The 27,379-nt window shown below is 35.5% G+C and overlaps 1 protein-coding gene across 1 annotated transcript in view; it reads left to right on the top strand.

Moving 5' to 3' along the window:
• The window catches only part of LOC140160227 (uncharacterized), a 66,683-nt gene that overhangs the window by 12,340 nt on the left and 26,964 nt on the right, over nucleotides 1-27,379 (top strand). The window contains 12 exon segments of the mRNA XM_072183504.1: nucleotides 7,894-8,074; nucleotides 9,133-9,396; nucleotides 9,873-10,091; nucleotides 10,444-10,485; nucleotides 11,492-11,605; nucleotides 11,899-12,099; nucleotides 15,155-15,484; nucleotides 22,992-23,084; nucleotides 23,767-24,084; nucleotides 24,479-24,611; nucleotides 25,100-25,223; nucleotides 26,788-26,973. Of these exon segments, the coding sequence (XP_072039605.1) occupies nucleotides 7,907-8,074; nucleotides 9,133-9,396; nucleotides 9,873-10,091; nucleotides 10,444-10,485; nucleotides 11,492-11,605; nucleotides 11,899-12,099; nucleotides 15,155-15,484; nucleotides 22,992-23,084; nucleotides 23,767-24,084; nucleotides 24,479-24,611; nucleotides 25,100-25,223; nucleotides 26,788-26,973 (2,192 nt within the window). The 5' untranslated portion in view covers nucleotides 7,894-7,906.

Below are 27,379 nucleotides of genomic sequence, written 5' to 3' on the forward strand. Positions count from 1 at the left end.
AAAAGCTAAGTGCTATGCTTTTTTTTTTTTTTTTTTTTTTTTTTTGGTTTAGAAGCTATGCTAATGCATTTGTTTTTTTGTTTGTTTTTTTTTTAGCCTGAGACAAATGAAAATCACAAGACAGGTATTGGAAAACTACAAGTGGTCTTACAATGAAAGAGAAGCAACAAATTTACAATGTTAATATTCTGTAATCAAGTAAAGTATCAAGTATTCTTGCCGGAAAATACGGGTTACAGCTTCGAGCCTTACCCGACACCAACTCATTTTTAGGGCATTCAGAGTAACCGAATCGGCGCACCGATGCAGTGCCCAATTCCTCAGCACAGTCCCCCTGTTTTAACTATACTGAATACGAACAATCATGTTGAAATAAACGGTAAAAAATTCGTTAAAAACAGCTACAAAAAATACAAAAATTTATGAAAACAACATGGCTTCACTCGATCGCAGAGTTCTCCGTAGGCTTAGTCCTTTTATATTGCATCCACTTTGCTTCGTCGGCTTTACGCTCCGTGCCGTTGCAAGGATGGCGTGAAACTAGCGAGACTGAGGCTACGGTGTGGGTTACGGGCTATCTGCAACACTAATGGCATACTGGCGCTGCCTGACATTTTCGATGGTTTTCTGACATTGAGGAATTCATTTTTACTACGTTGGTCGAACTATCGGGCACCGGAAAAATCGGGGGAAACAAAAAAAAACCTTTAAAAAAGGCGGTCAGCGCGTGACAAACAGCTGTATCGCTTTCACATACTTATGCTTGTGCGGGTTCATGAGACAAACCTTTTTTTTTTTTTTTTGCCTTACTATTAGTATTACAGTTAATAATGTACAGGATTGTTCTGTACATTAGTTGCATCTTAATTGCAAATTGCACTACCCTACTACATGTACGATAAATCACGCAAGAGTCTACCGCATATACTTGGCACCAAAAAGTAGTGCTATTTCAGTTCCGGTATCGGTAAAGCTTTTACACTCTAGCCACGGATGTAAAATTCATATTAGATACCGGAAACTCGCAAAGAACTTTCTCGCAGTGAAAGGGAAGTCTGCTAGCTACTGGATGATAACAAGAACTTTCTAAAATGTTGCGAGTCAAGATGCTGTAATCAGTGAAGATAACTTTTAGCAGTAAAACTGCTTGTCTACATGTAAATACATGTAAATGACTTTATATCGCATATCTCCATTGTCCCAGTTTTGTTTCTGGAAATAGAGACAAATAATCACATGAACAGTAAATCCGCAATAAAAATCCATGGTTATGATCCATGCCAGACGAAGCGAATAGACGAGTCAGTCTTTAAAGGTTCAATTATAGTCTGATCAAAAATATGAGCGTTGGTGATTGCTGAACATCTTGATGGAGCTGAAGCGGAAATTGCAGTGACAAGTCTTCAGAGAGACATGACAAATCCACACATCCTTGGTCGATGGTTGACATCATTTTCTGGAGGACAGAAAAACCAGAAAGAACAATTTTAAAAACAAGAAAAGGAGCTAGTTGGCTTCCTGAAAAATTTACTGTGCAAATTATTCTGAAATGTTAAATTAGGGGTTCATTCATAGGATTGAGGGCATGATCGCTGTTTATGCCCGAGGCGTGTATACAGTACATATTTTGGTACCTTTGTCATTGTCATAGATGTGCTGACATAGTGACATAGCCTGCTAGTGGTTCAGCCGAAAGCTGTGTATTTACGACAAAATAAAGGCATTTACATGAATCTGTAATTTCTGTACTCTCAGTACAGAAATTAGCTACATGTATTTGAATGGGGCTTCAACTTCTTCAATATTGCTGTTTGCTTTTTGTTTTTTGCAAAATTTTTCATTTCAAAAATACCAAATGACAATTTGAATGCCTTATCCTTCACTTTTAAAGCAATTTATAAACAATTTTAATTTTTTTACACTTTCGCTGGGATCACTGAATAGGCCTTTAATACTTTGTGACATTTATAATGAAAACATAATTAAAACAGTCAAAACGTTATTTCGATAACTTCACAAAGAATTGTTTTAAATTTAATATATTTGAAAATTGGTGACGATTGAATGAATTGAATTGTCTACTTGTATTACAAACGGTCACCGAATCACGAAAGTAACAGGAGTTGTACACACGTCCACTTGACAGTACATGTAGATACATTGTAGATTTCTCGAATATTGTACCAAGTCATGAAGTCCAAGACGGCAAGAGCAAACCAAATGAAAAGTCAGTAAAATTAGGATTTAGGTCATAGCAGCTGAATGCTATGCTGGGATCTTGTCTCGTATCATAATACATGGACATGGTAATTCATGAATTGGTATAAATATGTTGAATTTGTTTGAGTTTGATTGACATTCGACATTCAGAACTTGTCATTGACCCGACAGAATTATCGAAAAATTGACATAATGGCCATCAGGATCAGCATTGTAAATTACTTAATAAACAATCATGACAATACCTGATGTAATGCAGCAGTGAGTTTATGGCTATTTAATACATGTATAAGCTTACCAATCATGTTACAGTACAATCGTTGTTCGGCGAATCGCCATATTCGTGCACTGACAACACATGTGAAAGAGCATATCATAGCGCACATGTCATGCACGTGTGCGAATTTTGCTCAATTTTGAGACACTTTTTCTCTACAATCCGTATCTTGCTCATTAACGGTTTTACAATCAAAAGTTGCCTAAAATACTAATGAAACAAATGCATGCATGTAATTTAGGCTCACAGGGATAAGACAAGAAATATTCTAATCAACTTAGCGTAAACAATCGTAAATACCACCGTACCAGTACAGGATCGGACGCCCCTCCTGGAGGGGATGTGTGTATAACCGGATTAGCAAGGTTAATCCCAGATATATATTAAGAAAGTTCCTATAACTAGGTTTATTTTAAAACAAACCCGGTTTAAAACAATCAATCTGACCTTTTAGAATCGATTAGAGAAGTAAACCCGCTTATGACGCGCGAAAATATATCGATCTTGATACCCACGAGGGCTCAGTTCGTCAATGCGAAGTTCGCATCGTAAAAACTTGACCTTTAACGGTCAAATCGCGAGTTGGACGTCGTACTGTATAGGGGCAAGGAATCCAGTTACTGCACTGAAATTTCAGTGACTCAAGACAAGTAGTTATTGATTTATTGATCAAATATTGGTTTTCCCTCATTTTTGACTGTAACCCCAACTGCTGTCTGTGCTGAAATAAAATGTTCAGTGCAGTAGTTGTAGTCATTGCCCCTATAATATACATATCTTACTTGTCACCAATGCACTTTAATTTTTGAGAAAAATGCAAAAATAGGCACAAAATTTGACTGGTTTGGGCTTGGAATTGAAAATTTTAAACCAGGACTTGACAAACCATTAAGTGAATTACCCGATGTGTCTGACACGGAGCTTAGTTCTATGGAAAACCAAAGAGCAAAAGAGTTTTTATGAGTCAGTTAAACAACTTGGATGGGGATGTAAACCCAGATGCATCAATTAGTTATAGAGTTGCTTTTATAAAAGACCCAACGACAAAACACCTATATGTCCATTATAAAAAACTCCTCTGACATGCGTTAGGGACCCTAGTATTTTGAACCAAGCACTATTGCTAAAAATGTTAACAAGGAAGGTTTTAGTATAAACGGTACTCAATTTGTCAGAGATGCTCTTGGCGTTACAGATTTTAGCTCAGGCGCAAAACCAAAAATACCACCAACAGTTGGAAGTTCAGATTGTCCAGAAACTATAGAATTACAAGATGTAGAACAAGTTGAAGAAAACATTGATACATTTATGGAAACTAGCTTTCAAACTGATATGGTCGCATGTCACTAATACAGACATGCCAACTAGTACGGTTTCACTGTATTTTATTCGGTAAAACATGCAAAATACGGTAGTACGGTCACCCCCAAAAAAATACGGAATTCCAGAATTTTAAGCAAAATAATAAAATGTTGTGTCTTAAAAAGATAAACACTTGCAAGATTAGACTACCGACTGAATTACTGGTATCATTTGACCACTTTCTTGGTCTGTTAAAGTGGTTGCCTACATCGTTTTTCTCTCGACTTTTGATGATGCATGCGCATTAAAAAATTAGACCTACAAGATGCTTTCTGAAATAATTTTCTTCTGACTTGCAGATTTTTCATGCACATTAATATTTTTTATTAATCACCTAATGCTATGTCTTCTGATGGTATTTTGTTAACTATTTAGCTCTTTTGGTGCAAAAGAATAAGCATACAAGAAGGTTTCCGACCTCTCTTTACTTCCGACTTTCGCACCATGCATGCACATTAAAGAAATATTTATTAGGCCTACAAGATGGTTTCCGAAATTATTTTCTTCTGACTTGCAGATTTTTCATGCACATTAATATTTTTATTAACCACCTAATGCTATGTCTTCTGAATGTATTTAGTTAACTATTTAGCTCTATTGGTGCAAAAGAATAAGCCTACAAGAAGGTTTCCGACCTCCTTTTACTTCCGACTTTCGCACCATGCATGCACATTAAATATTTATTAGGCCTACAAGATGGTTTCCGAAATAATTTTCTTCTGACTTGCAGATTTTTCATGCACATTAATATTTTTATTAACCACCTAATGCTATGTCTTCTGAATGTATTTAGTTAACTATTTAGCTCTATTGGTGCAAAAGAATAAGCCTACAAGAAGGTTTCCGACCTCCTTTTACTTCCGACTTTCGCATACGATACATGCACATTAAAGAAATATTTATAGGCCTACAAGATGGTTTCCGAAATAATTTTCTCCTGACTTGCGGATTTTTCATGCACATTAATATTTTTTATTAAGCATCTTCATCTAACTGCTACACATGCTATGTCTTCTGGAGGTATTTAGTTAACTATTTAGGTATGCAAAAGAATAAGCCTGCAAGATGCTTTCCAACTTTGTTTTATCAATGGTGCACGCAGTGGCACATTAATATTTTTAATATTTTTCTTTAACCATGCATAGATAACTGTTATAGGCCTACCCAGTACAGTCTTCTAATTGACATTGGCATTAAACTGGTTTTTTTTGGGTTTTTTTTGAAAACATGAACAAAACCCGATGTTAGCCTACCGACTGATACTATAATGATGATGATGATCAATGATTTTCTGAACTTGAAAGTTTTAACAAAGCATGCTTCTAACAACATTAGAAGTAACAAAACCCAATGTTTCCAGAAATATATCAATTTGTTTGGTCTACATACTTGATCCAATTTCGTGAGGTCAAAGGTCACATACAAGGTCAAAGATCGACTGAGGTCACCAAATCTTTTAATAATTAATTTTCAACTGTGCATCACATATCCAAACATCAGCTTGATCAATCATGTAATTAGGGAAATATGACGACTTTAAGATGGCCGCTTTCCATGTAAAGTATAGCAAAGTAGCACTTTCAATGAGTGATAACTCGTGAAGGAAGCATCTTTCTGTATTGATTTATTACTTTGATGGAATGGTTCTTTGGTATTGCCAAATTTGATTGCAAATTCGTAATAAGGTGGGCCCGTGGACCCCGGCCGTTGCGTGCTCGGTCATACAAGTGCTCCCTCGCAATTATGTGTTCTACTTCTGGGGTTTCTGGGGTTGGCAGGTATGCAAAAAGTACATATTTAAAAAATATGGTTTTGGGGTGCAAAATACGGATTTTTGTTCTTCTGAGTACGGAAATCTGGATTTCAAAGTTGGCATGTCTGCTAATAGGTCACCCAAAAATGGAGGAGCTGTAACATGAAAATGCTTTCTTCACACTTCAAGTTTGGTTTAAATACTAAAAGTATAGTACCTATTGTAGAAAGTTTGGTGTCATTTTGTAGATAATTATGTTCTTTGTCAAATACAAAAACCCCAAGTCAATTGGACAACTACTTTGAGATTTATATTTCAATATGTAAGATGTGTCAATGGGGGAGCCGGGGCAGGGGAGCTGGGGCAGGGGAGCCCCATAGGGTTGTACACAAAGTTGTGAAAATATGGCAAACTTCAAACCTTTGAATCTTAAAAAGTACAACTAGCATGGACCACAAATTGCACATATATCATCAGGGGTAGCACTAGGTTTTAAAACCAGGGGTTCTCAGAACCCCTGAACCCCCTGAAAGTGTTAAAATATGCGCTCAAATCCTAAAATGAGGGGTTCTCTAATCTCTAGTCAAGTATTGAATGCCCGTTTCAACTGAGACGAATAGGTATATTCGTCTCAGCGTTTCAATATATCAGTATCAGATTTTGTGATTTTGGTTATGATGTGTAAATAGTTAAGGCCTGGCAAAAACGCGATCTCCCTTTCACGCCGTGATTCTCGCTATTAACCAACTATCTGGCTTTTAAAGAAAGTTCCCACGCAGTGTACTTGCTATAAAAGTGTTGCTTTATGCCATAAAAGTTCAGCGAATTCCATAAAATGCAGTTCAACTTGCAAAGTGCAGAATTCAACAGCATTGCAAGTCACATGTCACGAGTGAAAAAGCCATGATTTACTCAATAAAAAATGACATTTCATTGCAAATGAGTTCAAGTTTAGGCCAAATAGCATGATATTTATTGAATTACTGGAGTATTTTGACTATAAAACATAATTCAAGGGCAAATTTTTGTCACTTTTTTCTTCTACGGCCTCGTAAATTTCACCGCGGACATATATCTACACACCACCCTTGAAGCATTTCTTACAGATCCCTAGAATTAGAAATTACCAACTCACGTGCGTGTAGTCATTCAGTACTGCAATAAAACTCATCAGTGATTCTAGACAATATCACAATCTGTGTTAAATTACGCTGGCGGTGTGTATTTTATTTTTATTTTTAAATTATGTTACAATGCTACGGCGACTTCACATCAACATTTATGTTATTGCATTTTATGTTACATAATTTCTGGACAGGTCGTAAATATTGGAGATCGAAGCTTTTATTTTTCTTTCACATGTTTTCATTTTTCTGCGCGCATGAAAACCCCCGAACTGGTATGCAAAAATGAATAGATGCGCTCAAACTTAAAAAAATGCGCGTGGCGCGCAAGAACGCAACTTAGCGCGACCCCTGTATATCATCCTGGATTGTAGATCTACCTCATAGTAGATCAACTGTATCAAAAGATGTAACTAATTAATTGCCTAATTAAATGCTAATTAAGACAGTTTTTCCTATATGTTACTGTACAAAGTGTGCACGTAATGCTCTAACATTTCTAAATGGCCCATCTCTTGCCCGAGTCATCCTGCTTATTCAAAAGTGCATGTATATTTTTAAGGAAATTTGATGAGGAATTCAATTATGCTATTAGTTTTAGTGCCAGAAATGGAGGAAAAAAGTTTTGATTGATAATGTCATAAAAATTGTAAAATTATTTTACAATTTTTGACCACCCTGTATGTTTAACACAAGGGATACCAAACTCTTTCTTCCTAATTTGTTTGAAGGGCCCATGAAATGTCTTTCTGAATCCATATTTATTTTGAGCTACATAACTTTCAGAAAAGAAAAATATGGGGTTCACTGTGACAAGAAAGATGCTAATTTTGTTGATGTTCCACCCTGTATATTTCTTACCCACCCTGTATTATGATGTTATACTTTGTTGATTCGGCATCCTTGTAATATAAGCTTTCCAGAAATATATACTTTTAATGGTCTAAAATGTATTTATTAAAATTTGTGTTGAAGTGAATCAAAATTGGTGATATTTTCCTCATTTTACATTATGTTACACAAAAGATGACCAATTCATGACATGCGACCATATGACAATTGACCCTGGAGAAGAATTATTACAACTTCGTGAATTAAAGGTTTTTTTTTTACAGATTAACTTCATGTGCACTCTCTTGTACATTTGTAATCTATAGGCAGACTGCAATAATGGCTACAGGGGGAGTACCCATCGTAAGGAACAGTCAATCAGAGCCTCGTGTCCGTGGACCTGGTAATGGAGCATCTGCACGTGGCAGACAACCACCAACCAGTGTGGAGGACATCTTCCGTTTCAATTGGATTGGGGAGAAAGATGATGACAAGCCCAATAACTATGTAAGATGTGAAATGTTACTGTTATGATACCGTACTATAAAATGTTCAAGATGATACTTGGTGCCAAAAAATAACACTAAACACAAAAATGTTTGTGAAAATGTTATATTAAAAATATTTATGTGTTTTAGTTTTGGTCAAAACGTTTTAATAACATTTACATGTCTAGATACATGTATTATGATCATGAAAACATTTTATAGGGAAAAACACTGCAACCAGTAATTGTCAACAACATTTCAAAAAAATGTCAAAATGTTTAACTATTTTTGGCAAACATGTTCACATTTTTGCAAAATATTAGTGAACAGTTAAAAGTTAAATAACATTATGTTAGAATTGGTTATCAATGTTTTGCAGCAAGTTTTCAAAAATGTTTTTGAATGTTATTAAAATATTTACCCTTTATAAAAATTGTCCCTATAAATAACTCAAAATGTAAATATTTCTTCATGTTTGCTGGGATGTAATTTAATACATGCAGTAAAATGCTACCGGTAGCACTTTTTGAAATCCAGAATTTCCAGTGATATTTCTAGCTGGGAAATGTGTTATGTCTTTTATTTGTCCCGCTTGTTAGAATCTTTTCTCTTAAAGGCCATTTTGTCATTTATAATTTAACCTTCACCTATTCAAATGCTGGTAACTCGGCTTGTAGAATTCGCAACAGATCCAAAGAGATGTCAAAAGTGCAGATAAGATATTGCGTCAGTTAAAAACACAATTTGGATTTTTATAAGTTACCAGGGACTGCCTTTTGAGAGAGTGAGAGCAATCGCTCTCTACTGCTCTCCTTAAATCTGATATAGGAGAGTGATTTTAGCTCTCCTTAGTTTACCATTCTCTCCTTACATTCTATTGCAAATGCTCGTTCAGCTCTCCTTGAAGGCTCCAGAAGAGCTATCCTGCAAATTCCAAAAGATGTCCCTGATTTACCCATTACTTGTTAGTGTTTAAAACTTTAAATTATGTAAAGATACTTCATGTGTGCACAGTTTAGGTCTGATGTGTAGAGTGGTAATTGTCATTTCATTCACTGCTATTCCCTGTATAAATAGTGGAACTGGAAACCAAGTGCAACCTTTGCCGATTCTTCTTCATTGCCTGAGCCACGGTCTAAAAAGACCAAAACCAAGAACAAGGACAGAGATAAGAGAGTGCCAAACCAAAGCCATACTCCTACAGCTGGCCACAATAGCTCAGATGAAGGACGTCAGCATACACCAGCCACATATCCACGAACCAAGTTTGTTGGATCTGTTAGAGAGAGAGCTGAGCTGGAAACATTGAAACAACAACTTCTTTTCAGTGATATGGATGAGGTATGCTTTTCAAAAGTGTGTGTATATTTCCAGGGCTTCTTTTTCACAACGTTCCACCCTCATCATAAATCTCCAGATCCTGAATACAGATGAAGTGGATTATGCGATTTCTAACATGGCCACTTTTCAATTTTATGACCTGTCACTATATGGGTTCTAAGTTACGGTACCTAGAGTGGAAAGTGGAAAGAAAGCTGTCTTGGCTTAGTACTTTTTTGAGATAATTTGGCCAAATTTGATACTTTTCAGCCTTGACTGATACTGTCCAAATTATGTCAACAATTTCATAATATTTTGTATGCCGCTATTATTTTGTGCTCTGATGCCAATATCCTCATTTCATGTGCCAATATAGGGCATATTTGGAATTTGGAGCTTCCATCTCAATTTTAAGTAGAATACTATAATTAATATAACACATAGCATTTAAGTCAAAATGCTGACAGATCATATATATATTCCATTGTCTTTCATAGCAGCAAAGTGTTGACAGTCAAGCCAGGGGAGCCTCAGGAGCAACAGGTGTAGCAGTCAATAACACACGTAAAGACACCAAGAGACCTGCAGTAGCCCTCATGAATGGACCATTAAGTCATCAGCAGGATGAAGCAAGAGCTGGGGCTGTCTCTGCTGCTCCTAATGGGCCATCTAGAAATGCAGCAGCTGGTATAGATGCAAACTTGCTGAATGAATTGGTAAGATTTATTGCTTGACAAAGACTACAGGTATGAGAATTTTCCTGTTTAAATTGGAATTTCAGTTAGAAATGGGAAATTAAAAGTAGAAAACAAAATATTACATTCGCTGAATTAAGAAGAAACTCATTTTATTTAAAAGTAAATCATTACTGGAGTCATTTATGGCCATGGTCATTAAAAAATTCTTAAAGTAGTATTGGATGTGCATTGCATGCCACCTTATGGAATAAATTTCATTATAATTTATAGTATACAGATAGTTAAAAAGAGGATATGGCGTCATTTGGTGAATACATATCAGAGTACTAGATTGATAATTTAATTGTTTTTTGTTTGCTTTCTTTTACAGCCTGACAGAAACCAAATAGTGGCTAGATTAATGCAAATAAGGGTGAGTAATTTATCAGGCTTGTTTGGTATTTAAGTGCTATTTATAAGGGAGATATTTATCATGAAACCAGCATGTAGATTTATTAACACCTGTCTATTGGACAGAGGAACTCGACTAGTCTAATTTGTTTGTATCCACATTTGAAGATTTAGATGGGAAATGTGATAATCTAAAAGCTGCCTTCTATATTTTTTGTATTAGTATTGTTTATTATGAGATATCCATAATTGCTTTTATAGGAGGGGCACTACAGCTTAATTATAATAATATGGTATTCATAGCTGAGCCTGAAATATATACAGTAGTATATGAAATTTAACACTTCCAGTCAACAATGTAAACAAACATACGCACAAGGCAGCTATTGGTGTATTTTATATTTTGCACCTGAAATGTTCATGTACTTCCTGATTCTAGACAACCGGTGTTCTAATTTCAAATAAAAACTTAATATAGATGATATGGTACAGAAATGTGATGTTTGACTCATAATGATTTCAACCTGATTGGGAATGTACCCAGCAAGCACAAAAATATTTTTTGAAAGTTGTAAACATGTTATAAACATGTTTTGGGTTTGGTCAAAATGTTCTAATAATATTTAAATGTTGGGTTATATAAATGTTATGAAAACATTTTTAAAACATTGTACCCGGTATATAAAAAAATACTACAACATTTAAAAATGTTATTGCAAAATATTTGTTGACAAACTGAATATTATTGAAACATTTTATACCTTTTATATAACCTGACATTTAAACCTTTTCTGTAAATCGTTTGGTGTTTGCTGGGTAACAGTAAGTTGTAAGCCATATCAGTTATTTAAATTGTTTAATTCTAAGAATGTAAATAAATTTTTTTATGCATTACTTTAAATTAGAATAGTGTTGACACTAGTCTTGTAGTTGTACAGTCTGTCTGTATTTTTGTGCCTGTTGGACATCAAATCAAAATCACTACTTCTTGATAATTGTATTTTTGATATTTTATGAATTCTGTGTAGGATTATATCAAGCAAGCCAGTACAATGATGAGCAACCTTGAAAAAAGCAGAACAGATGGCGGAGCTGGGGATGAACAGGTGGAGAAACTACTCAGATTACGTGAACATCTACAGGTAAGCGTGTAAAGCCAACAAGACATTTGTGTTAAAATAAGGTGATCAAATAATAAAATGCCAGGCAAATTTCCTTTGCACTTTGAATCAAAATATTGAGGTGAATTAGTTATTGTGTTTTTGTTTTTTCTCACTTTTATACATTTTTCTTGCGTGATGGTTTTGTGCTAAGGCAAAATTTTAACAGTGTGAAAAAAATAGACAAAAAGTTCCTGGTTAGGCTTTTAAAAATGTGAACTGTGCTTTTGTCCTCGGTTAGATAACTTGTCTGCATTTTTCCTCTCTCCACATAGGACCAAGAAAAAGGTTACCTTGCACTGCTGGAGCGCATGCTTGCTGAGGAAAGCAGCGGCGAGGGTGATCTTCAATTTCCACTAGACAGTGGACGTAACAGTCACAACAGTCAGAACTCTGGGGAGTCCTTTGCATCATCAGCAGCTCGTAGCACTTCAATCAACTTGGACGCAAGATCTGATATTTCTGAGGCAACCACTGTAAGTCTAGTAATAGATCACTACATCAGTTGTTCCTTTGTTTTTTGTATCTGTAAATTATTGTCAGTCTGCTGTGCAGCCGGGGATATAAGTGGGCCATGGACTGCATATGGAGTGCAGAACACAATTTACGTAACATTTCTGATCTATCTTAAATAACATTAGCAACAAGTAGTAGGTTTGCCAAATTTAAACTAATTTTTTAATCCCACAAGTAAAAAAGCTTTCTTTTATTTAAAGTTTCCCTAATAAAGCAAAAAATCTGTTTATTTGCCAGGCAGTCAGGTGTGATGGGTTTATGACTCATGGCACAGTTTTACAAACTCAGTCCACACCCCTTGTGTCATTTTAGGCAGGGGGACATTGAAGCAGCTATCTCTAGCTAGTTGTAAAAAAAACCTAAATCCCAAACAAGAAAATCAGTGTAAGACTATCAAGGGGTTTGAGATTATGTTTTGCCAAATCCTTTTTACGCATAGTACTCGAGCTACGTCAAGCGTGTGCATGGGACCTTGTGCAAAATAATACATGCTGGACTGTTAGTAGTACGCTTAATGTGTAAAAAGGATTGGGCAAAACATAACTGTAGTTGCATGTTTGTTTGTTTTTTGTAGTAGATCACTTGCAAAAATTGTTTGTTCAGTTGTATGGAGTGATATACATGTTCAGAGCTAAAATGTGTTTAACTTGATGGGTAATCTCTATGTGTAGCTGTTGTTGTTGCTGTTGTCGTCAATAATAGCCTAATTTCAAATTATTTGGTCACAGAGGTTGATTTGAGAGAATAAAATTTAGATTGTTATAAATGTTCATGCGCAAGAATGTTAAATGTTAAAGATAGAGACCATTATGTCCTGTACTAAAATGCTTGCAGTTTTTTGTTTTTTTGCTGCAATGGGTGTTAAACAGAAAAGTCAACAGGGTTAGAATTTTGATAAGGGTTGTCCACCAATCCTTGCCAATTTTTCCGCTGAAAAGATTAGTAAATGTTGACAGTTTACACAGTAAAGATTGGTTGTGAGAATCAAATGATTTGTGCAAAAACTGGGAAAAATTTCAACCTTGGTCGGGGTCTTAGCTAAGATTTGACATGTGCCTGTAACTCTCACCAAAACTACATGTCCAAAATTTGACCTTGAACCACAAACAATGGGTTCAGTCGATTCAAATGGCCATTGCTCGTATTAGTCTTTTCTTGTTTTGAGTTCACAGATCATGTCACAGCCATTAAGTTTGCCTGTCCCAGGAGCAAACTGCCCATCCAAAATGACAGGTGGATAGGTGGTTGTATCCTTCGTGTAAATGAAAGAAAGGTTGCTTTTCCACATTTTAGACAGTAAAAGAAATTAATTTTGTTTACTAGTTGGCTAATACAAACCTTCACATACTTACACATGAAAAACTTGCTTCCATCAAACACTTGCATCAGGATAAATACTTTGAAAAAGTAAGTCAACAAAATGCCCTGGTTTCCATTGCATACTGCCATGATGATACCCTTGTTTTTCATTTGATACATTTTATGATTTGCTCAATAGATGGCTTTAAACAACCTCTTTATTTCTGTATCTTGTGACCACCTCTGGCCAGAAACTACCTACATCTCAAAGTCAAATTTCCAAATTCCCCCTCACAATTTGTTCAAAGTTCATAATCAAAGGAAAATTAAGCATTATAAATTAAGTTGCATTATGTTAAAAATCAAGAACATCTGTTACAAAGTCAATGGAATGGAATGGAATGTGGCTTTTTCAGACCATTTTATTTTATATTTTGCTTTTGGTTCACTTTCAAATTGTTTAATTTTATTGTGTTTGTACTTGATTTTCTTTTTTCATAAATAAATTTCATTTTTTAATTAATTGGATTTTTTTTCTTTTCGAAAAATGATAGGTCAGGTATTAGGTATTCATCCATTTTTGGAATTTGTAGGTCATAAACAATATTCACTAATTAATATTTTTTGTGGGGGTGAGGTAACTCTTTTATTTCACCCTAATTTCTAGATGCTGCACTCCCATACTTCCCTGAATCATCCCAATATAAATGTCCCAATGATATCTATGATTAAAATTGTCAGAAACATAACAGGTTGTAAGGTGATTAGTGATTTGTGCAGTATAACATGGGCAGGTTGATTCAATGCTTGGGACACTTAAAACATTATGACTACATGTACAGTCAAGGTTGAAATTTTATCATTGCAACACATGTACACAATGTTCATTAGCACAGTGCAGTATGTATTGCATGGCAAAATGCTCCACATTTACAGCAAAAAAGCTATTCAATTTGATAATATTTTCTACACAAATAACACAGTTTCTATTTAAAAAATCAGGTGGTGTATGACGTGCATTCCCTAAATTCAGTAAATTTTCATCACAACCGTGTAATTGAATGGGATTATTTTGAAATTTTAAAACGCTTGAAATATCACAAACAAATAGGCCTATGTTGATAAATAATATAAATACAAGCTAAAACCGTTGGGGTTCGATAATGAACCCCACAAAACTAACCGAGTACATGGAAAATGCCATACGGCCGGGCGGTTTCACGAGTTGCCGGCTCGATCATGTCATCCGCCGCCTGAAAAAAATTATATATACACTGTATGTGTTAATTTTGCTATGTTAATGGATAGTCTGCCAAATTGGCCCTACCATTCAGATGAATTGTGAAGTGAAGGAATCATGTGCTGCATCTACAATGATATGGTTTTGACCTTGCAGCATTTGTAGATAATGTTTGTATTGTAGGTCACTCTAACGACATCCCTCACTTGCTGATGGGATATTATATTGAAATGCTACTAATATGAATAGGAAATGCTGCAATGGCCTTCACTATTATTTGACATATAACTGGTTTATTGGAAATGGGAATTATAGCAATGCGGTGCTGTTTGCTAACACTTTGTAAGCATATTTATTGTTAACACACATCAAGCAGTATTGCAGCATTTTTGCCTTTGAATTGAAACTATAAACTAATTGCAATTGTACCCCATTCATCTTCTTCTCACTGTTACTGCTGATTTTGCCTCGTGAAGGAGGGCACTTTCACCGCCCGCACAAGACCTCGAATTGAGAGTACCCTAGGTTTCACCCAATCTGATAACGAGTACGAATCGGGAGCAGAGAATGCCGATGATGATATACGTTCCGTAAGCAGCCTAGCATCCACTGGCATGATTTCAGGGCTTGATACGCAAGAGTTGCATGAACAGTTCAGTGTTATGTTGAGAAAATACCAAGAAGGTGTAGAGGACTTTGAGGCATCCTCGACAACGGAGACTGAAGAGCAAGAAGGCCCACATATTTTGCTTAAAGGTCCGCGTGGCATGCCTGAAGGTTCCACTACTACTGATGATACTACTGAGGTAGGACAGGTTTTATTGTCAGGGGTTAGAAGTCCAATCCAGGGTAAGACTTGATTTCTGTAGATGCGAGCGATGGAAAATGAAGCGATGAAGGTGCATGGCATACATTAGATAAAACCCATGATTCTTGTGCATTTTGGGAGAATCAGATCATGAATAGAAACTTAATCCAAAAGAATGATTAATCAGTACTTGAAAGGCAGAGAATTTTGAAAAGTAGAGCTGTCACTTTTTTTAATCACATTTGTTGATCTTCGGCAATTTTTTTTTCACTTTGATTCCTTTTACCTCTGAATTGTAGAGCATGTTGCTACATTCATATTAATTTTTTGCATGCTGTTATGAGTTTGCATGTTTTTGTTTGTTTAATTGCTTGCTTGCTTGCTTGCTTTACACATATCATTTACAATCGTCTATTTACACATCATTTACATATTGTCATGTTACTTATTTATGGCAAATTGCCAGTTTGCTTTCAGATTTAGGATCAAATTTGATACGTCCATCTAAAATGTTATAGTTATTTTATGTTGTTCATTTTTAGCATCATAGTCCATCAAAATAGCAAGAGTCCAAATGATATAATTTAATTCAAACTTACTCATTTTGGATTTAAAGATGCTGCAATTCAATACTGCCAGTGCCTGCTGCCAAATTTCTAACCAATTGAAGTGATTATAAAAAAACAACAAATCAAATTGTTGCTTATTTCTTATCTGTTTGTAAAGCTCTTTTGCCTTTGGTACAGCTCATAGCATTATATTAGATTGCTGTGGTTTAGCCTATCACCTAAAAATTCAGAGAGTAGCTATGTTAGAAAAATGTTATTATTTGATGCTCAGTCTTGACCCTGGATTAACTTCTGCCTTTTTAAATACATATTTAAAGTAATTATAATGTTTGCATTTTTATTATCCTTATGTTTGCTGTGATACTGTGTGAAATGATGATTGATTGTTCAGAGATGCCACTTGTCAGGTTTTAGCCTGAATTCATGTTTTTTGTGAGTCCAAATTCCTGCGGTTTTATTTATTTTCAGCTCGTTTTGGGGCTTTTTGGTCTGCATTCACGTGCTTTTTCAGGCTTTTCTCACCATTTTCATTTTTTTGAGTGAAACTGAGTGGCATCTCTGATTGTTAATTTCTTGCTCAGTAATTGTACTAAACATCTCAAAAAAGTAACTAACCCCCTTAAATAATGGCCATTATTCAAAAAGGCTACTGTATTGCAAATCTGTCAAATGCGTTGGAAGCAGAATTTATTTCTGCACATTTTGACACCTCATTTGATACGATAGCCCAGAAAACAATAAAGCACCGGTCAATTTAATGTAGTGAGGTCCAGATTTGAAGGTTGCACTTACATATACATTTTTACAATACAAAAACACTCAGATTTCATTACACAGGTTTCCATTACACTGAATGCAAAATCAATAGAATTTACTGCAACTTTCAAATCTTGGGCTACTTTGATTTAAATGTACGCTGTGACGTCAATATTTTGTCAATTGCTACAATTGTAAGTGCAGAATACAATTACCCGTTTTTGAATAATGGTCATTATTTAAGGTGGGTCAGTTACTTTTTTTGAGATGTTTAGTTCATCTTGCTCTCCAAATGTTATGAGGGTAATTTTTGGTGACTGTTTTAGAAGTATTTTTGGAAACTATTTCAGTACATGACATTGATGTTAATTTGAATATCAGATCTGTGTTGCGGATAATATAATTTTGTACTGAGATGTTCCACTTGTATGTAAATGCTATTGCTCTGTATGAACAAGAATTGTACATGTACATTTCCTAATTAAATCTAATATTTGAAATGATGCTTATAGATTGAGGACAATGCTCATTAATTTAAAGACATGCTCAAATGGTTCTTCTTTTTTCTTTCTTTTCATATTCAAAGTAATTTACATATAACTTGATTATTACTAAAAACCTGAACCATAAATTGAATTCTTTAATTTATTTACTTATATTTTACTAATTATACTTAATTGTTCATATTTTTGGAACAATTATCTGATTAATTGAAAGATGCCCAATTTGCTTAGAAGCAACTATACATATTAACATGTAACTATACATTGTAAAATCAATTCACATGCTACCTAATGTACGGGTCTGCGCAGTTTGAAAAGGCATGCCTGAAGGCCCAAAGTATTAATAACACAGGATGTGCTTCAAACTCATCACAACCCATGAAATGTTAACACTCTGCTTGAGTTCTTCAGAAATAGAAAATTTACCCCTTGTACGATGGCCTAATGAGTTAGGTTAATCTGAAGTAGTTGGCACCACAACTTTGAAATCGGGAAGTATTTTAGATCTAAACCTCCAAAAGTGGTCCTTGAATGTTGGCTGTGTAGTCTAAACATTTACACTAGCTTCCAGAGAAGAATGGCCATCTCTTGCACTGGTCAGCGCGCACACTCTATTCATGAGTGACATACGTGGAGGTTTGTATTCTCTTTGCGACCCTTCAAGACCATCAAACGCAGCCTTAAGTGAAGCGTACTTATCCAATCAGGTTACCGGTCTGTTGTTATGATGTGGGACTTTTGAATTAGCCAATATTCTCTGCAAGCAATAATAAGAAATTTACACAATAACACTATGCAGCAATATCCCAGTTTCATAGAACTTCACTTTCTTTTGTTAGATTTTCTAACTAACTGCCTATCTAACTATCTTGCACAACTTGAGATTTGTATTTTTATTGCTTGCACTGCATCATACGAACAATTTTTCAGCTTTGCACTGTGATGAACTTATGAATGCTTGCACATTGCACCTTTAAAACCCTTCTGTTCTGCACTTCAAAATATAAGATTTGTTGAATGTAACAACAAGGACGGGTTGTCATATCATTAATTTTTATTCGGGTCGAAAGAATAGTTGAGTAATATTTCTTTTGAAAGAGCATAATATGATTAAAATCACAGATTAATAACACTTAGATTGGAATATTCCATGCCTGTGCTCTCTTAATGACTAAACATACTTGAATTCAGCTGACACCGATACAGCGTTCAGACCTGGCGACATCACTCATCTTAAGCGAGAAGTCTCTTTTGTATACGCTCACGCAATTTGTGCTATCTTTGAGTTCGCTCACTCACCCTTTACTTAGGGTTGACCCCCATAGGCATCATGCCCACATTCCACGGTATATACTTAAAATACATTTGTGTTAGATAGCAATATGTTACACATCTTCTCATGATCATTGAGAGAGGTATGGTTTCATCATATTTATTATAATTATATATATTATTAACAACACCGATGATGCAACACAGCTCCAAAACGATCTTGACGCCTTGCAAGAATGGGAAAGGAAGTGGCTGATGGAGTTCCACCCCGAGAAATGCCAACTTCTTCGCATTACCAAACGCCGCAAGCCAGTGAATTCCACGTATTTTATCCATGACCATCCTCTGGAGGCAGTCCCATCCGCCAAATACCTGGGTGTTGAATTCACTGACAACTTATCCTGGAACAGACAAGCAGACTGCACCAGCAAGAAAGGCATGAAATCCCTTGGTTTCCCTACGACGCAACTTGAGCTGCTGTCCCCGTGGCGTCAAGACCCGTTGCTACAATACATTTGTCAGACCAGTTGTTGAATATGCCAGCTGCGTATGGAATCCTACCACCAAGAGAAATATCACCAAGGTTGAGTCTGTGCAACGCAGCGCTGCCAGGTACATCATGAACGACTACTCCCGAGAAAGCAGTGTTACATCCATGCTGAATGACCTCGGATGGGAATCTCTACAACAACGAAGAGCAATCTCCAAAGCCACCATGATGTACCAGAATCGTCAACCATCTCATTGACATTCCTGACAGCCAGCTGATACCCTCAAACACCACCACCAGGGGCAACTCTCAGAGATTCCATGTTCCATTCTCCTGCACAGCTTTACTGCAAGGCTCTTTCTTCCCCGACACTATCCGTCAGTGGAATGCCTTGCCTCAGGAAGTTGTTGAGTCGCCAACCCTAGACGTCTTCAAGTCCAGAGTGTGTGGCGTCTCCTTCACCTAACCAGTCCACTTTCCAGTCATCTTTTTAAGCTGCACATTCACCTTGTATATAGGATCAGCACTCTTTGTCTGCACTTACTTGAATGCACCACAACTAATGTGTGAGTATACTCCAGCGGAGGTTTCTGCACAGTATCGGAAGATGATGATGATGATTTAGTGATAATTGCACACAAAACATTAAATATTAATTTCCTTGCTTTGTCATATAATAAATTAATCTAGCAATATAGTCCTGCCCAGTGTTAATATATTTCCCCATGTTGTAAGACATAGTAGTGTACATCAGCTACTCTGTACCATCTTTCTGAAGATTGTGTTTAAAAATCTTTTATTTGCTTTTAGTAATTTTCAAATGGGTTGAACACACACATATTCTTCTATTAATTCATTCAATAACACTCTTGTAGTTATAATTCCAAATAACATTGTACTAACCTCTCTTATTTTTACCTACTGTTGCTTCAAGACTTACTCAAATTCACATCCGTTTTTGAAATTTCTGACTAGATTGATTCCAATTAAATTATATTCATAGTCAGCATGGTAGTGAGCCACAGAAACTAATTGGATATTCGCATTAACCTGTCATTTGAATAAAATTGCCCATCCTAAATAATATTTGTCCTGAAGAACACGAACCAGAGAACACAAACCAGACTGATTTACTTTTGAGTCTAGTAAAAGTTAACAGGACTATATTTTAATTTTGATGCATCTCAGTCACATGAATGAATTGAGCCTATTTCACAAGCAATTACACCTAGAGCAGCTGATGGATAAAAATGTACATATGTCTGCCGCTGTGTCATGAAGTAAAATATTTATCCGCTAAAAGTATTAATTCTACCCAAAGTAAGGCCTAAAAAATAAATTGTTTGATTGGCGTAACATAAAAAAAAAAAAATTAGGGTCGGTCGGTCGGTCAGCATTTTTTTTTTTTTTATTTATTTTTTTTTTTTTTTGCACACACATTTTATGCTGTATATTGTTTGTTTTTTTCTTTCTTTTTTTTAATTTTAGGTTTTTTAGAAAAAATTTAAAAAATAAGAAAAAAAGGTCTAGATTTGGGCCTATTTTTAGGGTCGGTCGGGTTACGCCAATCAAAATTTTTGGGGCCTTTGATTCTTTTTCATTTTAAAATCCAGTAAGTGCTAATTTTTTCAAAATAAAATAGAATTATTGTTTCTTAAACGTGATCAATATCCTAGCAATGTCGCACCCCTCCACAACACCATCGACAATAGCGACGGCCCTGTGCCCAATGACAATGGGTTGGAATTTTCGATATTTGACACTTACGTTAAAGGGGAGGGGTTAGGTCTTTCGTTTATAGGACTTCATCAAACTTTTGGGTTGTTCCCTAAGTGTTTATGCTTTTTTTATTTTAGAAAATGACCTAAGCGTTAATTCGAGTCAACATAGCAATACGTGTGGATGTCTGAGATAGACTTTCTTTTTTTTGCTTTAATGCATGTAACAACAGCTATTTTTTAAGCACCATTAGAACAGGGTTTTTTCCCCATCATCTTAGATATTGTTATCAACCAAATGACATTTTATTTCTCCAAAATATGATTCACAAAGGTGTAACAGAAATAACTGACATGTTTTTAAAATGAATCACTAATTTTCTGCCTATGACTTGCTGACTTCACATGGAATTAATTTAAAAAGAATATACATTTTTGTCAGTGGTATGCGAATGCGATTGCTACATTTGAATTTATGGAGAAGATTGTATAGTTTGGTATATTTGGGCTTACCAAAATTTGATAACAAGGTGAAAGTGGGTGTGGTTGCGAGAGAAAATTCAAGCCCAAGGATTCATGCCTGATTTATATTTTTTTTAAACTATAAATATTATGTCACGAAATGTTGATTGTGGATCCTTGTCTAACGTAGTAATAAATAGGTAGTACAGCATGACATAATACTGGAGTACACTTTAAAGTACTATTTGCCAGTCGTGTACAGCAGATTATAGTTTTATTCTAAATATAGATTTCAACACCTGGTCATTTGACCTGCTCTGTATATCACATGACTAGGATATTAGAAATGATTGGAAAAAGCAGATTTATCATCATGTATAGATAATAATAATATACTGAATATTGTCAAATTTATTTTGAGAAAAGCTAAAAAAAGAAATACTGGTGGGTTTTTTTTATACTTTTTTCTGATTTACCATGACATTGTGTCATCTCATTATCTTTTGAAGAAAAGAGTGAAAATTTTACCTTGATTGCTCAAAAATGTGGTAATTATAATATTTGAGTAAAATTTGAAAAAGTCCTAGACTGCAAAACTCAGACAAAACTATAGAGAGGCTGATTTGCTCAGCATGGTATTTGAGTTGTGAACCATTTGGGTTTGAACCATGTTAAGTTTATTCTGTTATAACATTGATTGAACACTCCAAAAACTATTATCATGCTTCAAAATGTTAATGAAATACAAGAGAATTTCTAACATTTCTTTGTATTTTGTGACAACTTTCTCTGATTGCATCACTATATATTTCTAATGAAGGAAAAAGGTGTTTGTCATTTGCCAGATTGTTTTAGTTGCCTACAGATTTTAACACAGATATTTTGTACTTGCAATTCTTACCACAAATCACAATTATTATTGATAATGGCAGGATGCAATGGTAATATAAAATTTGCATTGAGATAAGATGAAGGTTGTCTGCTAGACCGTCAACCAGTTTATCATTTGATTGTCTGCAACTAGATTTTTGGCTGTCTTCAGGGATGTAAGTTTTCAGGCTTTTGCCTGAATTCAGGCTTTTTTGTTGTCCAGATTTATGCCATTTTTTTTGTTTTTCAGTCCGTTTTAGGACCATTCTGGTCATTTTTACACCGTTTTTCAAGCTTTTTGTCAAAAGCAAACTTTCATCCCTGTGTCTTTCATGAGCAGACAACTGCTTAATTTTGAACACTGGTATTGTATACAAATATTTACAGACTCGCTGTACAAAATATAGTAGGAGCATAATAAGATACCTGATTTCATTAATTGTACAAAATGAATAAGTGTGTAATAATTGCCAAGGACATTAAATTAATATGAAAAGTATATGGTGTGATTTCCAATACATGATTGCTCAGTGCTGCCTGCACTATGTGTAGGTGGAGAGAAGTAATGGGCCATTAATGCCAAATCATATATCATGACTTATCCCATGTATAATTATTGTGATGGGAAAAGGGAGGACATTGCAGCATGTTATAACATTATTAATGAGCATTGTCAATACATAAAAGTAGGAAGTGTTCCAAGCATTTTGAGGAGATATGTGCATTTAGATCTGCATTTGATGCTTGGGAATGTACAGTGGTTAAAATGCCAAAATTGATTCATGCTGTTATTTTAGCTGTTGTGAAGTTATTAAATGTTTATTTGTGACAATGTTATTTTTTTTCTATGTGTTGTTTAAAACAGGATGACGTTAGTGTGAACAGACGCATGGAAGAGTTGACTGGATTACGTCAACAGCATGATCTATTAAAAACAATGCTTCAGCAGCAGGAAGAAGTGAGTAGACTCATTGATCAGTAGGCTCTAGCAAAATGAAGCAATTGTATGAAATTCTTCAAGGCTGGAAAGTGGAGAATCCATGAAACTTCTGCCTTGGAAATTTGGGCAATGGAGGACAATTTTACCTTCCCATTCAAAGAAATACAGAAGAAATTGTAAGAAATATTGTTATCTTTGAGGAAAATGTTCAGATTTATTTTATCTATCTCACAGATTAACATTCTGTATATCCCTTGCCATTCTGTTCAAGAAGCATAGTTAAGTTTACAAACATGCAATTTAGTTCTTTGCTATCTTTTATCAGAAAATAGTAGATAGTACATAGGGTTATCATGCAATTGATTGGTGACATTTCCATCTCCACCAGGTGATGAAAGTGTTGTTCACGATCAAATCAATTAAATTTACCATGTTGTATATCTTATCTTTTCTGCCATCATGCGATTAACAAATGCAAGTTTGTGCAAATTACTTGTTTAAATGTCAGAATAAAGCTGTAGAAGAAATAAATGCATGATTCAAATTTTCAGTAGAAAGTATAGAGAATTTGTAATTGGGATATAAGCAAATTCAACATATTATGCTTATGTGATGAACCCATTAAAAAAGCGTCATCAATCCCCAGTAGTTTAATTTTTTTGAAAGCCCTATGCAAATTTGGAATGTGTTTATTTCTCAGCTGAAAGCCTTGCAAAACCGACAAGAAGCTTTGATGAAGCTACAGGGAGACATAGAAACCCGTCTGTTACGATCAGAGCAATCCAAAGGAGAAACCACAGAAGACACCGAATCCCAAAGCACTATGCATTCACTGCCATCTCAAGATCTGGAATCCACTCTCAAGGCATCATCATCTACAGCAGTTGTGCCTCAAGATGAAGAGGAGACTGGTAGACATAGGAGAGACGTTCTTATGAGTCTGCTGGCTGAGGATAGGGATAAGAGAACTATGGAGTTGGAACAGGCAAGGACTCTGGACAGAATTGCCCAGCAAGAGGTAATTGTCATTTCTTGATGCTATTACTTCGATAAGCTTACTTACTTAGTAAGGAAACGGTTCAGTATTTTGGAGGAAATAGGAACTATTACAGTATCTGTATATTTTGTGTTTGTGTTAAAAAAAACTGCCAAGAGTTGAGGTGATGATCATTGTTACATCTGCATTGTACTTTTGTTGTGGAAGGTATTCTTCTTATTCCAGAGTATGTTTGTTTTTATGTTTGCATCAAATTGGGAGCTCTTGTAGATACAAAAGTCTTCCATGTTTTTTATGCAAAGAAAATAAATATATGCTTAAGATATAGTGTAGCAGTTAGTACGCTAGTTTTACCCCCCATGATGCATTGAAAATAATTGAGAGTATATTGTCTTCTTAATTTGCTTGTTTTCAGGCTGAGTTGACTGCCATGTCAGCACAAAGGCAATCATTACAGGATAAGGTGGAAGCACTGCAGAGAAAGAAACATCAAATGGATTCCTTGCTACACCAATTCCAGGAGCTCAGACCCATTCTTGGTCCCAGTGGTAAGCCTTTTTTTCCTTTCCATCATTTTGGAATTTTTTTGACACACATTTTAAGCTGTAAATCACGAATGATAAAGGCTTTGGAAATATTTTTTTTTAAAATTATTTTTATTAAAAAAAAAATTATTATCTCTTTTTTTGCCAAAGGCCTTATTTTGGTCCAAGCTGCCTTTTAAAGCAGGTCAGAGTCCCTGATATATAACAATGGCTCTTTCTATCGTACCCTGCCTTTTGCATAGTACCTTTGTTTTTGATTCAAATGAAAAATGATAACAAATGTTAATTATTTTGCTTGATACTATTTATTACACCAAGGCATGATAGAAAGGGCCATTGGTACCTTAGTGGGCACCAATAGTGCTATAGGACCAAATCAGATGTGGTACCTAAATGGCTAAAAATATGGCTCCTGCCATCCTACTGGCCTTAATAACCATTTTATAAAAATGGTATCAAGTGTCTGATAAAGTTGCTATTATATGTTACAGAAGGTGATGGTGAGTCTAGCATAGCATCATCTGTAGTTGAGAATGAAGCACCTAGAATAGTAGGCTCACCTGGTGGGGATGCATCTCAACAAGCAGAAGAGGTGGAAGCTAGAGATAAACTGAGGTATGTATAAAGATGATGGGGCACTGCTTCATTTGTGTGGCCTTTTGAGCTGTGTATTTCATTATATACAAAAAAATAAGTTGATAGGCAGGGGGAAACATTTGTTAAAGAAAAATGCAAAATCAGTACTATTATCAGGCATGGCAATTTTCAGCATTTTAGCGGATTTCAGCATTTTTTGTTTTAATTTTCAGTGTTTTTCAGCCTTATGTCAGAATCAAATTCACAGAAAATGGTAAAGAAAAATGCAAAATCAGTACAGGCATGGCAATTTTCAGCATTTTAGCGGATTTCAGCGTTTTTTGTTTTAGTTTTCAGTGTTTTTCAGCCTTATGTCAGAATCAAATTCACAGAAAATGGTAAGACCCGTTTTCATGCCTGTATTATCTGTTCCAACTCCAGTAACAATTGAATACCTGAGTGGAAGAAGGGCCCAACTCCATCAAAACTGTTTTTGAGATATTAAGAAAAAACATAATATTTGGAAAAGTTTTATACACAGAATGTTTTCATCTTCAGGGGACCTTTAATACATGCACATACAATAGTGCATACACTCGAAATTATATATGATGTTTCCATGGCAACGGTACAGTTCTTAATACGAGATGGAGTTGGGCCCTTCTTCCACTAATATACTGCAAGTGCCAGTTCCGTACGCAGATGTGCTATAAATAGCTACAGAAATTTGACAATTAACCATTAATTGCACAAGTAGAAGCATTTAATGTGTTAGCAAAAATTTTTATTGTGGTGAAAAGCAGATTTCATGGATGAACAAATTTCATCTTTAACTCAATATTTGTGGAAGAAGGTCCCAACTCCGTGGAGTTGGGCCTTTCTTCCATGAAAAGTATGATTAATTGTACGTGGAAGACTATTTAGAGAGTGGATTTTGGCTCATCTTTAACACACAAGGAAGAACAGTCTGCTGGCAATAAAATGCTGGGTCTAACTCATTTTTGTAAAAAAATGGAGTTGGGCCCTTCTTCCACTCAGGTATTCAATTCATCATGCATATTTTCCTAGGTAGGATAAGTGGCATGGAGTGGCATGAACACTAGCACTACAGCCCTGTTATACTGATTTGCTAATACCTATTTCAATGCATCCAAAGGTTCGGGGAAATTAATGAGTGTCTCTGGAGCTGGAATAGATAATAGGGAAGAGTGATATTTAAAGATAAGAACTTCATGAAAGGGAAAAAACTACGCCATATATAGCCTGTATATCTACCTTGAGTCACCGGCAAGAGCTTTGAAGTTCAGCGTGTGCTGCATTGGCTTAGCATAGTTTCTTGCATGTACATATGCGGCATGTTGATCACGCGCGTAAAAGTATGTGCACGCATCAAGTAACGCTAAGCTAACGCAGCACATGCTGAACTTCAAAGCTAGTGCTGGTGACTCACAGTAGATATACAGACTATAGCAAGATATGGCTAGTCGAAGCAAATATGGTGCATAAAATTAGATATATGGCAGTCAGCAGTTTTTGTAAGTGTAAGTACCGTTATTAACCCATTGTTTGTTAACATTAATCACTTTTATAATTATTTGTGCAGGAGATTACAAGAAGTTCATCAGAGATTGAATGAGCTGAAAGAATTGGTGCAGCAATACCAAGGTGTTGAAGGAAGCATAGAAGGTGCATCACAAACACCATCAGGTAGTGGGGCAGCTAGTGCTGCAGCTGATGCAGCCTCTGCTCTTGCTAATTTTGAGGACCCTGACTTGATGAGCAATCTAAGGTAGGGTCAAGCAACATGTATTTTGGTCACTGACAGAACGCAATGCTTTGACTTAGTTTGTCCAAATACACATTGAATTTGTTTGGTACAAGCTTTAATCAACCTTCACTTGAACCTTGACATGCATGCTGCAAATGCAATAAAAGTTTTTCTGGACCTGTAGTACAATTTGACACTTACAATAACCACCCAGGTACAAGCCCACCTTCGGCTATAAGCCCACCCCCTATTTTTAAAACATTCTGGGATCAATGCCTACAAGGGTGTAAGCCCAGTTGTAATTGCTTTCTCTCACATTTAAGAACAAATATAAAGGAATATCAGTTGAAAATTAATATTCTGTATTTATGATAATTAAAAAAAACATTAACATAGATGATAAAAACTACTGGTACATCTTGCATAC

Source organism: Amphiura filiformis, chromosome 9 (genome assembly GCF_039555335.1).
Source record: "Amphiura filiformis chromosome 9, Afil_fr2py, whole genome shotgun sequence".
NCBI lineage: Eukaryota > Metazoa > Echinodermata > Ophiuroidea > Amphilepidida > Amphiuridae > Amphiura > Amphiura filiformis.